Source organism: Mustela erminea, chromosome 10 (assembly GCF_009829155.1).
Source record: "Mustela erminea isolate mMusErm1 chromosome 10, mMusErm1.Pri, whole genome shotgun sequence".
Classification (NCBI taxonomy): Eukaryota; Metazoa; Chordata; class Mammalia; order Carnivora; family Mustelidae; genus Mustela; species Mustela erminea.
Genome location: NC_045623.1, coordinates 104,537,807 through 104,552,217, shown reverse-complemented (window position 1 = coordinate 104,552,217; position 14,411 = coordinate 104,537,807). Strand labels below are relative to the sequence as shown.

General features: G+C 47.8%; 1 protein-coding gene across 1 annotated transcript; it reads right to left on the bottom strand.

Moving 5' to 3' along the window:
* Positions 1-16: 16 nt before the first annotated feature.
* Positions 17-6,463, bottom strand: UTS2 (urotensin 2). Its single transcript, XM_032303755.1, is given in 7 exon segments — positions 17-179; positions 1,583-1,635; positions 2,659-2,769; positions 4,709-4,812; positions 5,102-5,158; positions 5,160-5,227; positions 6,455-6,463. Coding segments are annotated over 7 exon segments (522 nt in total). The 3' UTR covers positions 17-59.
* Between the last annotated feature and the right edge of the window lie 7,948 nt (positions 6,464-14,411).

Sequence of the window (14,411 nt, the reverse complement as noted above, 5' to 3'; positions counted from 1 at the left end):
TTGTTTTTAACTTTCTAAGATGGTTGTTTTTGGGTTGACTAGTAGATGTTCATTTCACTTCAGACACAGTATTTCCAGAAGCATTCAGAAGGAGACCCACGTTTCTCATCTTGTTTCCTGTATCTGGCCAAAAGATGACTCAGGAAAATGTTAGGATCTGGTCCAGAGAAGGCTTGAAACTAAACCCACAAACAAACAAAAAAAAGAGGTTATCAATGTATTAAGACCCCTACAAGTAAGAGGAACCATAGTTAAGACTTAGGACCTCTGAAAAGTGTCTGCTCTGTCATGTGGTGTGTAATTGCACTAGGAACCTGGAGTGTGGTGGTTCTGGAAAGGGGTCCAGCCCACTGATGGCCGTGAAGTTCCCCAAGCCCTCACTGACCCATCTCTATTGAAATACTCGATCAGTAACATGTTCTGTCCATTTATTTATTATCTTCTTTGTGAAACAGATCTTGTATTTCCCCTGAAATGAACTTCTCTTGAAGTGTGGGCCCTGAGTATTGTCGCTACTGCAGAACGACACGAGCAGATCCAACTAATCACCTTTGTGATTTTAGAATCTTAGCCATCTTCCTTCTACTCAGAAGAATATAAACCTGTGAATGATGACTTTTACTTTGTCACCTGCAGACACCACACCGACCCCTGCTGGGTGGTTTCGCCCCGTTGGGACCACAGGCCGTGTCTGCCATCTCTGGGATGCAGTGTGTCCGGTATATTTTTACAAGGATGCTAGTGGGTACTACACCAAAAAAGATGTCTCTGGCCAAAATGTTTGGGAAGTTCTTGACTAAAGTTAAATAAGTTTACCTCGGGATTTCGTGGAGGTTTCGGTGTACTGACATAACAGAATCACTGAGGTGGGAGAGGCTAGAACAGTGGGCATGGTCGATTGTCTGCTGGGACTGGTGTACCCACAAACCCTTCGGAAAGCACGTAGAGTTTGGGGGTGTTAGTGATGATGGTCAAGTGCAGACTTACCTTTCAGCATCTGAGGCCCTCCGGGAATTGCATGCCATTTCTAGCCATCTACTTTATCATTCCCCAGTTCCCTCTCCCACTCTTTCCCCCACACCCAGAGTACAGCCCGTGCCCCGCCCTCTGTGGCCCGTGCTCCACCTGCGTGTTTGAGCACAGCGCTCTTCCACTTAGACCCTGCACCCAGCGGCTGGAATGCGCATGCGAGGCACCCGTGGTTCGTGCTGGGGCGGGGATTTTGACTCCCTATGAGATTCTGCATTTCTCACGAGCTTCCCGGTGACACCAGGGCCACGTGGGGGGATGATGAAAGAGCTCGCACAGGGATGACAGACCGGAGAGTAGGGACTTATCTATTGTTCATTCCCTTAAACGTATTACAGTAATTTTTACCCAAAACAGGCTCTGGGCAAATGCTTGTGGTCACATCTAATATGGATCAGAATTTAGGAAAAGTAATGCTTTGAAATAACGCCGATTGGCCAGTTACTTGAAGGGATGATTTCCACCCAGAACACAACCCAGTTCAAGAATTCAGGATCCTCTCAAGTCAAGGTATAAAACGCTCCACCTGACCGTCATAAATAGAGCCACTTACCTTTTTCGTACTTCCTCTGGTGTTAGCAATGTTGGTACCGAGACCTGGAAAACAGTATTCGGAAACCATTCATCATCAGATCTGTGATTTCCGCTTTATGCTTGTTTTTCTTAGAATATTACTAAGTCACGTCTAATTTCTGATCTTCCTGTTTTCACGCCGCAGTGATGTTTCCTTGAAGGCCGCCGGGCAGGGCCCCTGTTCTTTCTTGCTGACGGGAGTCCACAAAGGGCGCTGCTTTCTCCCCAGGAAGTTAGCAGCTCAGTAGTTTAAATGTTCCATTCATTTAAAAATGTTTCCAATAAACTGCTGAGCTGCTAACTTCGGGAGAATGCAGTGCCCTTTGTGGACTCCCGCTGCCGGGGTGGTTCAGTCAGTTAAGTGTCAGACTCTTGAGTTGGGCTCAGATCCTGATCTTGGGGTCAGGCTCTGTGCTCAGCGTGGAGCCTGCTGAAGATCGTCCTTCTCCCTCTGCCCCGCCCCCCACCCCTTCTCTAGGGAGAAAAAAAAGGCTTCATTTCATTTCCAGAATGTCCTGGGAATTTGTGTCTGTGCGTAGAGTACAGTCAGAGAAAACCGTAAAAGCGGACAGTTGATTGGTGGCCGTGTGCGACTGCGGGGAGCCGTTTACCCGGCCTGTCTCCTTGCCTTCACAACAGCCCTCGGAGGTGGCATGTGTCCCAATCCCGCCTACTGATAAGAAACGGAGGTACCAGGTGATTAAGTAGTTTGCCTAAGATTTTAGCAAGAGGGAAAGTGGGATTTCAAATTGCACTTACTGGAAACTGCGATAACACCCCCCTTCCCCTCCATATAAATCCGTGCAGGATAAAATATATATACATAAGCTGGGATGGCACAGAGAGCGTGATGCTGGCGAGAAGTTGGGGAGAAAGAGAAAACACAAGATTGCAGAGCCGTCTCGACCCCAGAAGGGGAGAGTGGCGGGCAATTTATTAGCCTGTTTTATAGGTCATCTTTCTCTTCCAAAACGGGTTTTTACCTCATCTAGTGGAGAAGAGAGTAATTCAGTAGCAATAAAATCAGACCACCGATCCGTGCAAGAATTCTTTTACCTGCCTTCCTGAGACCATCACCCCTCTCTGCCCCTGACATCTCCAGCAGCATTTGCAGGAGGGACACTCTCTCCAGTTCATCCAAGGCTGAGCTCGTGTCTCCATCAGGTGCTACATAGAGTAAAATAGAGGTTAGTCACGCTGTTCACCCTTCAATTACCTGTTCCCTACTGTGTTCAGGGGGGCTCTGGGGCAGGGAGGGAATACCAGGGAAGCCTCCAGTGCTGTGTTCGTAAATTATCATTGGTATCTCAGCAGAGAGGTGGGGAGGCTATGGTCCGATTTGTGAGCCGGCAGCACAGAAAATCAAGAGAAAGGCATCTAGTTCTGACTACGCCCTTGCCCAGCTGCTCAGCCACCCCAAATAGGAGAGCAGAGGCTGAGCCACAGGGCCCACTGAAAAATGTTTCCACTGGAAAAGTGGTTCTCTTTTGTTCCTATTTCTCTTCTGCTGCCCGTTACCTTTCATTTGTGGATGATCTGAGTGATAGCATAGGTAGGAAGAGGGAAGGGGTGGTTTTCTGGGAGCCAAGACTGTCCATGTTCTTCTGATAACCAAATAAGATGTCAGTACTCGTGTCTCTCTGGCCTTCAAGACTTGAAGACCGCCATCATTAGAAAAGATTCAGCCTTTAAAATCCTCTTTAAAGACTTTGATAGTAACATTTTTAATGTGAGACTTGGTCAGCTGAATATAAGATGTATGGCAAGTGTGCCTGGGATGCGTATGGGTCGTGCGTGCGAGGTGTGGGACGCGGGAGGAAGGCGGAAGGTATGCTGCGGGGACACTTGGCACCAGGATGGCTCTCTTGGCCGGCAGCCGCCATGCTGAGATCAGAGGCTCCGGGAGCCCCAGAACGCCAGCTGGCTTTCAGCTTACAGATGCGGTGCTACGACCTCAGCTGGAAGGCATTACAAAGGCATCCGAGCACATTCGCAATATTTCTGAAGCATATTAATGAAAAACCTGTAAAATTCGGCCACATGTCTTGAGGCTCATTTATGTAGGAACAACTAAATTAGAAAAACTGAGACAAGAACTTGAAGGGAGGCTGTCACCTGTTGAGGGTTTGAGTAAGATGCTGCACTCATCAGAGCTTTAAAAAAAACCTTAATATGTACATTTTTTAAAAGGACAGTGATAGAGCTGGTCTTGATTTCATCTTGTGCTTGCCTCTCACTGTTCTCTTTAAGTAGCAGAGATTCAATAAAGTTAATGCCTGTTTTTGGCTGCTAACACAACGGGAGGTCAGGGGTTGCAGCCGTGGACGGGGCATGTGTGAGTAGCCAACAGTGCTTGGCCATCATCAAAAAGCCTCTTGGGAGAAACTTTGGAGACTAGGAGTGATAAAATCAATGGCATAGAAGAGTTTTTTCCTTTAAAAAAAAAGTCTAAAAGTACCCCAAATTAAAGACAAGATAAAATCCAGTTAAAATGTTTATGCATCAGTTGTTTTATTCCTTAAACTAAATTAAGAGGAATAAGTACTGACCGATTCTTTTTTTAATTCAACTTATACTTAAACTGAATGAGATATAAATCAAAAAGGACAAGATACTTGACCTGGAAACCAATGTCATCCCAAGCTCCAAACTGTCCCTTTTTTATTCCTTAACAAACATTTGTGTTTCATGTAACACATATCAGATGATTACTTTTAACTGAAAATGGTATAAAATAGTTTTAATCTGTAATTGGAACAACCAAATTCTACATCCAACCAGTTCATTTAAAATAGAAACCAAAAGGAACTGATGTTTAAAATGTCATACAATTTTTTAAACTGAAAAAAAAAAAAAAAAAGTTGACCAAAACAAAAGTTTGGGTTACAGAAATAACAGGAAAAAAAGCAAAACTACCCTTTTTTCTCTTCCGTTTTAGAATGAAAAAAAGCCTAAAATGGGTTGTAAGGGTCCTCTAGGATTCTATCCATAGCTAGGACTGAAAAGACTTCTGCAAACAAGAATTCCCATTCTTATCTCTAACTTTGCATTTAAGACCCTTGAAGACTCTTCCAAGACTAACAGAAGGGAAACACATTCAATTTACCTGAGAGCCGCAGGGTCTCTTCCCTGGAGTCAGGGACGGGCAGAGCAAGGAGAGGATGTAAACATCCCACGAGAAGCAAACACCAGGAGATCAGCTTACGCATGCTGGACAAGAGACAGGAGTCTCCCTTCTTGGCTTCTGTTGCTCCGAACTTCCAGCTTACTCCTTATTCTGTGATCAGTGGTTATATATATGATCCTATGACTCATTCACCCCCTCCAAAAAATTAAATTTATTGGCTATGAAGGCTAAAAGGCAATCACTTTGCATTGATGTAATTTTTCAAGGTAACAACTCACAGACAATAAATAAATTTGCTGTCAATGCCTAGTGTACAAAGTAGATATAAAAAGACAGAATAGTTACATTTATGATTCTGGGCAAAGGACTGACAGCAATAAATCATAAGTCAAAGAAAGGGTCACGCATGAGTTGAAGTGGCCAAGGCAAGGACATGGATGTATGAGTCCCAGCAGGAGTGACACAGAGCGTGACATGGAATGTGTTGGTTTCCCTTTTCTTAAAAGCGATAGATGAATTGTCCTGTTGTATCGGAGACTGCCATGGCCGAACACTTAAAACCAGTTCTTTAGTGAAGCTAAGTTAAAATGCACAGCAAACCTTCAGGCTGAGAGCAAGTCTTGAATTTCAATATTGTTCATCAAGGAGGAATGAAACACACGCCTGAAAACCTCACCAATGAATATTTCCTGTGACTGACTGCTCCCCTTGGCAGTCTGCTGGCCTGGCCCCAGCCTGGACTGTCAAATGGCCTCCCCGTGGGTGTCCTCGGGTCTACACTCCACCCCACCCCCGTCCACACAGCACAGCGGTGCCTCTGACCCACAAGTCGAATCATGTCAGGTTCTTGCTCAGAACCCCATATGGACCTAAAATAAAAGTTAAAACTGTGGAATTACTAGAAAAACAAAATCACGAGCCCCTTCCCAACCCTAAGGCAGGTAGAAGTTTCTTAGCTGAGACATCAACCACATAAGCAAGAAATGGATCAATTCGACTGTGCCAGAATTAGAAACATCTGCTAAGAAATACCAGTAAGAAAATGAAAAGACCAGCCCCTGCTAGGAGAAAAGTCACAACACATATGCCTGATGAAAGATTTCTCCATAGATATAAAATATATATATACATAGAAAGAACCATAACTCAGTAAGCCAAAACCCCATGAAAGGAATGAACACATACTCCAAAAGAGAAGGTATACAAGTCTCTAATAAGGACATGAAATATTCCACATCATTCTCATCAAAGAAATGCAAATTAAAATCACAGTGAGGGGCTACCATACACCCACCCCAGTACAGCAGCTGTGATCAGAAAGACTGATGATCCCAAGCATTAGAGAAGGAGTGAGCCTGTAGGGGAACGCAAAACAGCACAACCTCCCTGGAAAACAGTTTGTAAGTTTCTCATAAAGTTAAATATCCCTTAAACTGTGCAAACCCTGAAATCCCTCTGTAAGGTCTCCACATACTCGAGGGAAACGAATGCATTGATCCGAGAATCACTTGCACGCGAACATTCCAAGCAGCTTTATTCTCCCAACCCTAGAAAACCGCAAGCAGCCCAAGGTCCACCCACAGATGAGTGGACAAACAAGCCGGGCTGAGCTGGAGGATGGAATTCTACTCAACAGAACTCTACTCAACAGCGGCTGGTAAACACGACAGGGTGGGTCTCAAGGATTTTGGGCAGCGTGAAGTAAAGCCAGACCAAGGACAGTACCTGTGGCATGATTCCATTCAGATGACGTTCTAGAACTTGTGGCACACTTCTGTGGGAGGTGGAGGGTTGACTGTGCAAGGACGAGGGAGCTTTCTGGGGTAATGAAAATGTCCTCTATCTTGACCAAGGATGCGGCTACATGGTCATAGATATACATGGACCTAAACTCATCAAACTCTACACTTGACATGGGTGCATCATCTTGTACGTGACTGATCCCTGATGAGGCTGATTGTCTCTTAAATCCCCTGTAGCTCCTATTCCATGTTTCAGTTCTTCCAGTGCTGTTCTCTGCTTACAGCTAAACTCGACTGCTTCCTGAACACATTCCTGCCTCAGGACCTTTGCAATGGCTGCTCGCCACCTGAAATGTTCTTCGCTTGATGTGCACCCACCTCCCCTCCTCCCCTCCTTTGAGTGTTTGCTAGAATGTTGCATCCTCCGTGAGGTCTTCCCTGACGGCGCTACTTAAAAATCGCAACAAACCTATCCCAGGCATTACTCATGTTCATGCCTCTCTCAGCTTATCCCACCGCACTGAGCCCTCCGGCCTGGTTACATATTTCAGGTCGTTATCAAACTAGAGGCACTTAGTAAATATCTGCTGAGTCAGCGAGTGGGGCACCATCCCGTGTTGGGCCATGTTTCGGGGGAAAAGCAGAGAACAAAGTAAGTTTCTACTCTCGTGAACTTTCCTGCCAGAGGCAACAGACAGCAAAATGAGTATTTGCGATGATAATTTTTTACTGCTACGGGGAATAAAGCAGAGTGAAGAGACAGTGCAGTGAGGCCGGTGGGCAGACAAGCAGGCAAGAGGCCTCTGGGAAGGGGGACGGGGGAGCACAGACCCAGGTGGAGTCAGGGAGCCATACACGTGCAGGATCTCCCAGAGGAAATGGAGGAACGGCCTGGAAGCGGGTGGAGCACTGGTGGGAGAGTCGCAGCTCCGGTGGGGTGTCGGGGGGCCGTACTGCTCATGGGCAGGATTGGTCCAGCCCAGACCCCTGGATGGGCAGCAGGGCGTTGTCAGTGCTGGGACAGGGACAGGGACAATGTCAGGGCAACTGCGCACACAGTGCTGGCGGGACAGAAGGTGGTCATCTTCAGACTCCTCTAGCCATTCAGCAGACGTCTCAGCGCCCACAACACACCTACACTGCCGGGTGCACGACACAGCTGTGGACCAAGATGACAGAAAGAGGCGCTCATCCTGCCGGTTGGTGCCAACAGAAACCACGCTTGCCTCCCTCCGTCCGTCTCTCTGGCTCCACACTTCCTTGCCTTGATAAATCTCTGCCCATTTTAGCTCATTCTTTGTTTTCTCTTTGCAAAACTGGCTTTCTTTCCTTTTCCACATGTATTTGACCATACACCCCACTGACCCATATTTGCCTTTCTTCAGTTGAAGGAGATCAGCTCTGACACAGTATCTTTAAATCCAATTTGCAAATTCCTAGGAGAGAGGGTTCAACGGGCCCAGTTCAGCAGAGCTTTTGCTGAACATCCCCATGGAGGGTTCCTGGGGCAGCTCATACACAAGAGAGGACTGTGGCCCCACCAGACATCCCAAACTGAATACAGTATGGCAGGAGAGAAAATACACTTACACCTGGTAAGCCTGCTTCCAGAACTTTACCCTAAGGAAATAACACAACAGCAGCAAGGCATCAGCAGCAGCCTTAGTTATGGAGGCCAAGACGTTAGATCAAAGACCACAGACTGAACTGCATACAGGAGTCAGAAGTGATCATGTAAGTGAGCGAAGCCAGCTTGGTGAATGCAATAGGGAGTGGTGGGGAGTGTGGCAAAGTAGAGAGCTTATGCTCTCTCTAAAGGTGGACTCCTGCTGCTAGTTGCCAAATCTTGATATTAGAAATCTGGATTTTAAGGGCTATCCCTTTCTCTTGGCAACAAATTCAAACTAAAAAACAAGAATGACAGGGGCACCTGCATGGCTCAGTTGGTTAAGTGTCCAACTCTTGATTTCGGCTCAGGACATGATCTCAGGGTCATGACATGGAGCCCTGCATCAGGCTCTGTGCTCAGTGGGGGGTTTGCTTGGGATTCACTCTCTCCTCTGCCCCTCCCCTTGCTTGTGCACAGTCTCTAAATTAATTAATTAAATTTTAAAAGAATGACCAAAAAAAAATGTAAGCCCACTATGTCTTCAAATAGTACACACCGACAAGCCATAACTCACCCTTCAGGCACCTGGTTCTGCCCTAAATACCTAAAATAAGCGTGTAAGTTTGAAGATCATGGAGCTTAGAAACTTGGAAAACAGGGCTGACTGGGTGGCTCAGTCCATTGGGCACTCGACTCTTGGTTTCAGCTCAGGTCGTGATCTCAGGGTCCTGGGATGGAGCCCCACGTGCTGGCTTCACGCTCAGCACGGAGTCTGCTTGAGATTGTCTCTCCCTGTCTCTCTTCTCCCGTCTGCTGCATATTCTCTCTGTGTGTGTGTCTCTCTCTCATGTAAGTCTTTAAAAGAAAAAAGAAACTTGGAAAACAGAATAATGTTAAGGAATTAGAATACAAGGAGACTGTGGGAAAAGAAAGGACAGTGGACAAGAACTGGCATGTAATCTCGCAAAGGTGAAAATAGCTGTGCGAGGGTGAAGGTGGTTTCTTTCAGGTGCTATTGCATTGTACACGTTGCATCGCCATTTATTACGTCTGTCAGTTACACGCGTCTGTATAAAGCATTCAGGAAGCAAAGTCCTGCCGTGGGGGTCAGGAAGCAGGCAGGCTGGGGCTCGGGGGCGCTGGTGCCCCTTGAGGACGTTTCTGGGAGAGGCTCCTCTTCTCTATGGAAGGGGCTCCCTGCCAAGCTTTGTCATCCTCCGGTGACTCAGGGGTACTTCTGACAGTTCTTAGTGATGATTTTACAGGATGGCCTAATTAAGTTACTACTAAAAGCTTAAGCTCAAAAGAAAATTAGCTTCTTTCCTTCAGCAGACCATCAATGACAATGTCACCTTGTCCCAGAAACATACTGATACATCACTCAGTCCTAACGGTCCTTGCGTTAAGCAACGCAGCTCTGTGGTTACAGCAGAACAGGTACGACTGATGATGACAACCTTTCGTGGTAGGGGGGTCTCTTTCATTAGTTGCAAATTACCTTTTTTTCCCCCAAGGATTTTCATTTCTTTACTTGAGAGAGAGAGAGAGAGAGAGCTCAAGCAGGAGGGAGGGCAGAGGGAGGTGCAGACTCCCCACTGATCAGGGCCCCCCACCGGCCGACAATGTAGGGCTCCACTGGGGGCTCGATCCCAGGACCCTGGGATCATGGCTTGAGCCAAAGGCAGACGCATAATGGGCTGACCCACATGGGCACCCCACAAATTACCTTTTTAAACCAGAAGGGAATTTTTTGTGTCTTTGAAGAAGCAAACAGTGCGTATGACATATTTGGAGTGACTCGTGCCCATGGAGCACCAGTGTCCACTGGATAAACATCAGAGTCAGAAATCTCTGTTTGGTCTGTTTTGAAACTGATCTGAGTTCACCAAAGCTGCTGCTGTGTCTGTCCGTGAGTCCCATGGGCCTAACTTTTGTGGGTAGTCCTCAGTTGTGAGGAGAATTTGATAGAAGTGACTCTGCTTAGTCTTTCAAGCCTGTCTGGTGCTTCCTTAGTGAGCGCTGTCAAAATTCAGGACAGTCGATCAGAAATGCGTTTGTGCTCTTCAAACACTACAGCGATTATGCTGTTTTTGAAGCCGACCTGGGTCCCTGACACCAGCACAGCTCCCATTCAGATGATGTTTCAGACATCATAGCGGTCCATTCTTACTTCTATTAGTTGCAGGCTCTTGGGTTCATTTGCATGAATGCATATTCATGAAAAATTTAACCTAATCTATATTGGATATAGACTTAGTTTATGTTAATGTATATCTGGAGTAACCATTGCATGTAGGGCTCCTGAGTGCCTCCCTTGTCAGTCGCACTGGGGCAGTAACCCTCGGGAATCACAGCCGCTCCCACCCCCCAGGAGAATCGGGGCTTTGTGGGAGAGGTGGTCAGGGACCGAGTGAGAACACAGCCTGAACCGAAGCCCTGAGGATGTGCTCGGTGTGTTTGCAAAAGGCTGGACCCAGCTTGCCAAGACCAGAGGGGTAGTCACCTAGATGATTAGATCACATCGCCAAGTTAAGGAATTTGGATTTTTGTCCTTTAATAGCAAAGAGGAGAGACAAGGAAGGGTTTGAAACAAGGGAGTTGTGTCATTCAATATCTAGGGCATCAGAAGGTGACAGGTGCTGCAAAAAACTGAGTAGGCTCAGGAGGGTGGTGGTAGGGCACGGGGCCATTTTGGGTAATCAGTATAGAAGGAAAGGAAGAGAGTGCCATGTGCTATCTGGGAAAAAACCAAAAACAAAACATTCCAGGCAAAGGTAATGGCAATTGCCAAGGCCCTGGGGTAGGATTGGTTTATGCCTTTTTGAGCTTTGAGCAACACCCAGGAGGTCAGCATGGGTCCGGCAGTATTAAGGGGGAGAACAGTGCGGGCTGCAGGCAAAGATGGTAGCGGGGCAAATTTTGGTTCTTTTTGGTTATTTTAAGGACTTCTGGCTTTAAAGTGAGTAGGACAGAAGCCCTTTTGGAGCAAATATATGGCCGGATGTGAATGATGTTTTAAAAGACTCAGTCTGGCATAAGGAGGTGGGCACGGGGGACAAGGTGGAAGTGGAGAGGCCGCCCTCTGGGGGCTGGAAGGGCGGGGGGTGAGAATGGCCAGATTCTGCAGCTGTCTTGAAGGACGAACCACTAGGATTTGCTGGCGAATTGGCTGCCACACAGACAGGCATGGAGGATGCCCCAGCGTCCTTGGCCTGAGAACCTGGAAGGGCGGCGTCACCCGTAACAAAACGGGGACCGTCGTGGGGAGCGCCGGCTTGCAGGGGATTGTCAGGAGTGGTTTAGACATATTGGTTTGGGGGCCTGTTAGCGCCCCCTCCTGCCCAGGCAAAGGTCGAGAAGGAACTGGACGCACACAGGGTCCAGGAGGAAGACCTGGGCTGTAGATAGAACCTGGAGTCAGCAGCGGGTGTGTAAAGACGTGTGGCCACACGCGTCACCAAGGACGTGAGGGCGGACAGGGGAGCAGCGTGGAGCAGGTGAGGGCCCAGGAGACTGACCACGTCTTTGGCAGGAACAGTTTTGATGGCACCAAGGGTTGAGAGGCTGATTAGAATGGCTCAAGAAATAAGGGGAAAAGCCCAGCAGGTTGGGCACTTCCTCTGTTGGTAGAATAATATCGATGATGTCAGTGCGGGTGTCCAGCTTCTGCGTGTTGTGGGCAGCACATGCCCAGGTCTCCAGAGTGGCGGGCAGAGCCGCGGCAACATCCCTGCTTTTCAGACGATGGAAGGGAGGCTGCACGAGGTCCAGAAGCCTGCCAAGCTCCTGCGGCGTGTGATGAGCGCTGGGCCTGCTCTAGGACCCCGTGTCACCATACCTGACGTCCTTCACAGGACCTGACACTGTGGGAAGTGGGGAGCTCTGTGACCGACCATTTTCAGGGTAGCCCCGGGTGCTCAGGGGTCCTTATGCTGCAGGGGTACCTGAGAGGAGCCACTTTGTGGAACGGGGCGAGCATGGCCCTGCCCACCCCTCCCCGGAAGAAGGCTGACCACACGAGAAAACAGCAACGTGTCCAGTGATACCCGCCCTACTCGATGGGGCTAGATTTTTATAAACTCTAAAAAATAAGCCCTTCCATTTGCCTTGAAAATGTCACATTTCCTCGGGATCTCGCGTTGGTGGTATAGTGGTGAGCATAGCTGCCTTCCACGGGATCTCGTGGGCAGCCGCAGGAGGGCTGGGTCTTCACTCTCAGGCACTGATTTTCTGGCAGAGACGTCCATCCCCATCCCTGTGACCTAGAAGGCCACTTTCCAAAGGACGGTGAGCTGCCAAAGCAGTGACTCTGGGTCTGGACTTCACGCGCCAGGGGATGCGTCACGAGTGACAGCGACAGGAAGGGTGCTGGGCAAACACCCGCTCTCGTTATTGATTGGATCCATCCAATTACCTGGGAGCCCCGTGTAGGCATTGTTCAAGGGAATGACTCAAATGTCACCTGACTGATGCCTGAACGGCTTCAGCCAGCGTTTTCCACATTTCCGATGTCACAGGAGACTTTTCGTTGCAGAGAATCTTAATTGTGACTGAGGGCTGGATGTGGGGTGAAGCAGAGCGATAGGTCTGCTGGGAGAGTGGGCGCTGAGCCGAGCTGGGCCAGTGGGGTGACTTTTTCATGATTACTCTTTCTATGTCCCTTCCTTAACTCGTAGGTAATGGAAGGTAGCCTGTATCCTTGACACTTCTATTCCAACTCAGATCATAACATTAAAACTAAATTCTTCACAGGGCACCGGAGTCCCTAACTCATAGAACTATTTGATGTTTCAGCTGAGAAAACCCTCTTGTCCCCTGAAACAGTAACGCAGCTTTCATTTCCAAAGTCCTCCTATATTTCTTGCAGACCTGCTCTAAGATCAGAATTTAGTTCACCTGAATCCTCCAATGTAAAGATGGAGAGAATCTCTCAAGTTTCTAAAAATATAGAATATTGAACTATTGTTTCTATGAAAATCATTTCATTTTTATTACTTGATTTTTTGCAATGTCTTCTAAATAAAAACAAAACAAAACAAACACCAAGAACACAGTGATAGCCAAAGAAAGTTGGGGTTTTTTTGACTCATCTTAATAAAACCTTATATCATGGGGAACCATTCGGTATCTCAGTAAGGAGGCATTGAAAAGGACCTAACTGATCCGGGGTGGGGGATTTGGGGGGCTAGGGGCTCCAAGAAGTAGGGCTGTGCTCTTGATTGGCGGCTATCTGGAAGCAGAGGTGATCCTATGCTTGGATATCTCAACCACTTTTATCCAGAAAATAGGACAAACCGTGTGAGGCTCAAGCTTTGATGGAAGAGAAGCAGCTGTCTCTCATGTTAGCCAGGATAGCGGGTGTTGGATCATTCCTGTGGTTCAAACGAGCTCTTGTTTTTGTCTGAGCAGACCTGCTTGCCTGTGCTGTTGTTTTGTCCTGGTCCAGCACAGACACAAGGTGACCTCGTCTGATGGTGCTCGTGAAATCAGTGCTCAGCAGGACCAGCTGTGAGGGCCAGAGGCTGCTTTCCTCTTGCCATCCGTCCACGTGCTTATTATTCAAATACGTAATGCAGTATGCTTCCTCCGGGACGGACACGCAGTGATTTACAAGCACAAATCCATCTAATCAAAAGCTGCCTTAGGATCCTGCCTCAGCTCCTGTGCCCCCTCACCTGCCCTGGCTTTTCTCCACAGCCTCAGACATGCTGTGGGTTTAATCTGGTGTCCGTGCACTTCTGCTGTATTCTCATTGCCTGCAACAGAGCAGTGCTCAAACAATATTTGTTGATGCCGACCTTTAAAGAATGTGTCGTCTGTGTGATACATGACATGCCTGGCCAAATCACAGCTGGTCTTTTCTAGTAGAATTTTCCAGTGTCCTGATTCCCAGGGCCACTATTCTAAAGTGGTCTCATCCACCCAGCCGCCCTTCACCCATGCAGTCACCCGTCCCTCCCTCTGCCCAACCTCCATCCATCCATCCATCCACTTACAGCTTTTACTGGTTTGTACATAGTCTTACTATGTACATAGTTTTACTGTACAAACAGTAAAACTATGTTTTACTGTTTGTACATAGTCTCATTCAGAAAGTGAACATACTTGGACAATTTCCAAAAGATCAGTTTTCTTTTATGTCTGCTTGTCTTTGGGTCTATAGGGCTGCTTTGTCAGGCGCTAGCACCTGGACTGGGCCCAGGGGTCTGGGAGACAAACATTGTCGGCCGAGCACGAGGTCCCTGGGCCCTGGAAGTGCAGGAGAAAGCCCGGCATAGTGTCTGTCACCTGGGGTGTGGGGAGTGGGGTGGGAGGAACGGGGAGGGGACGA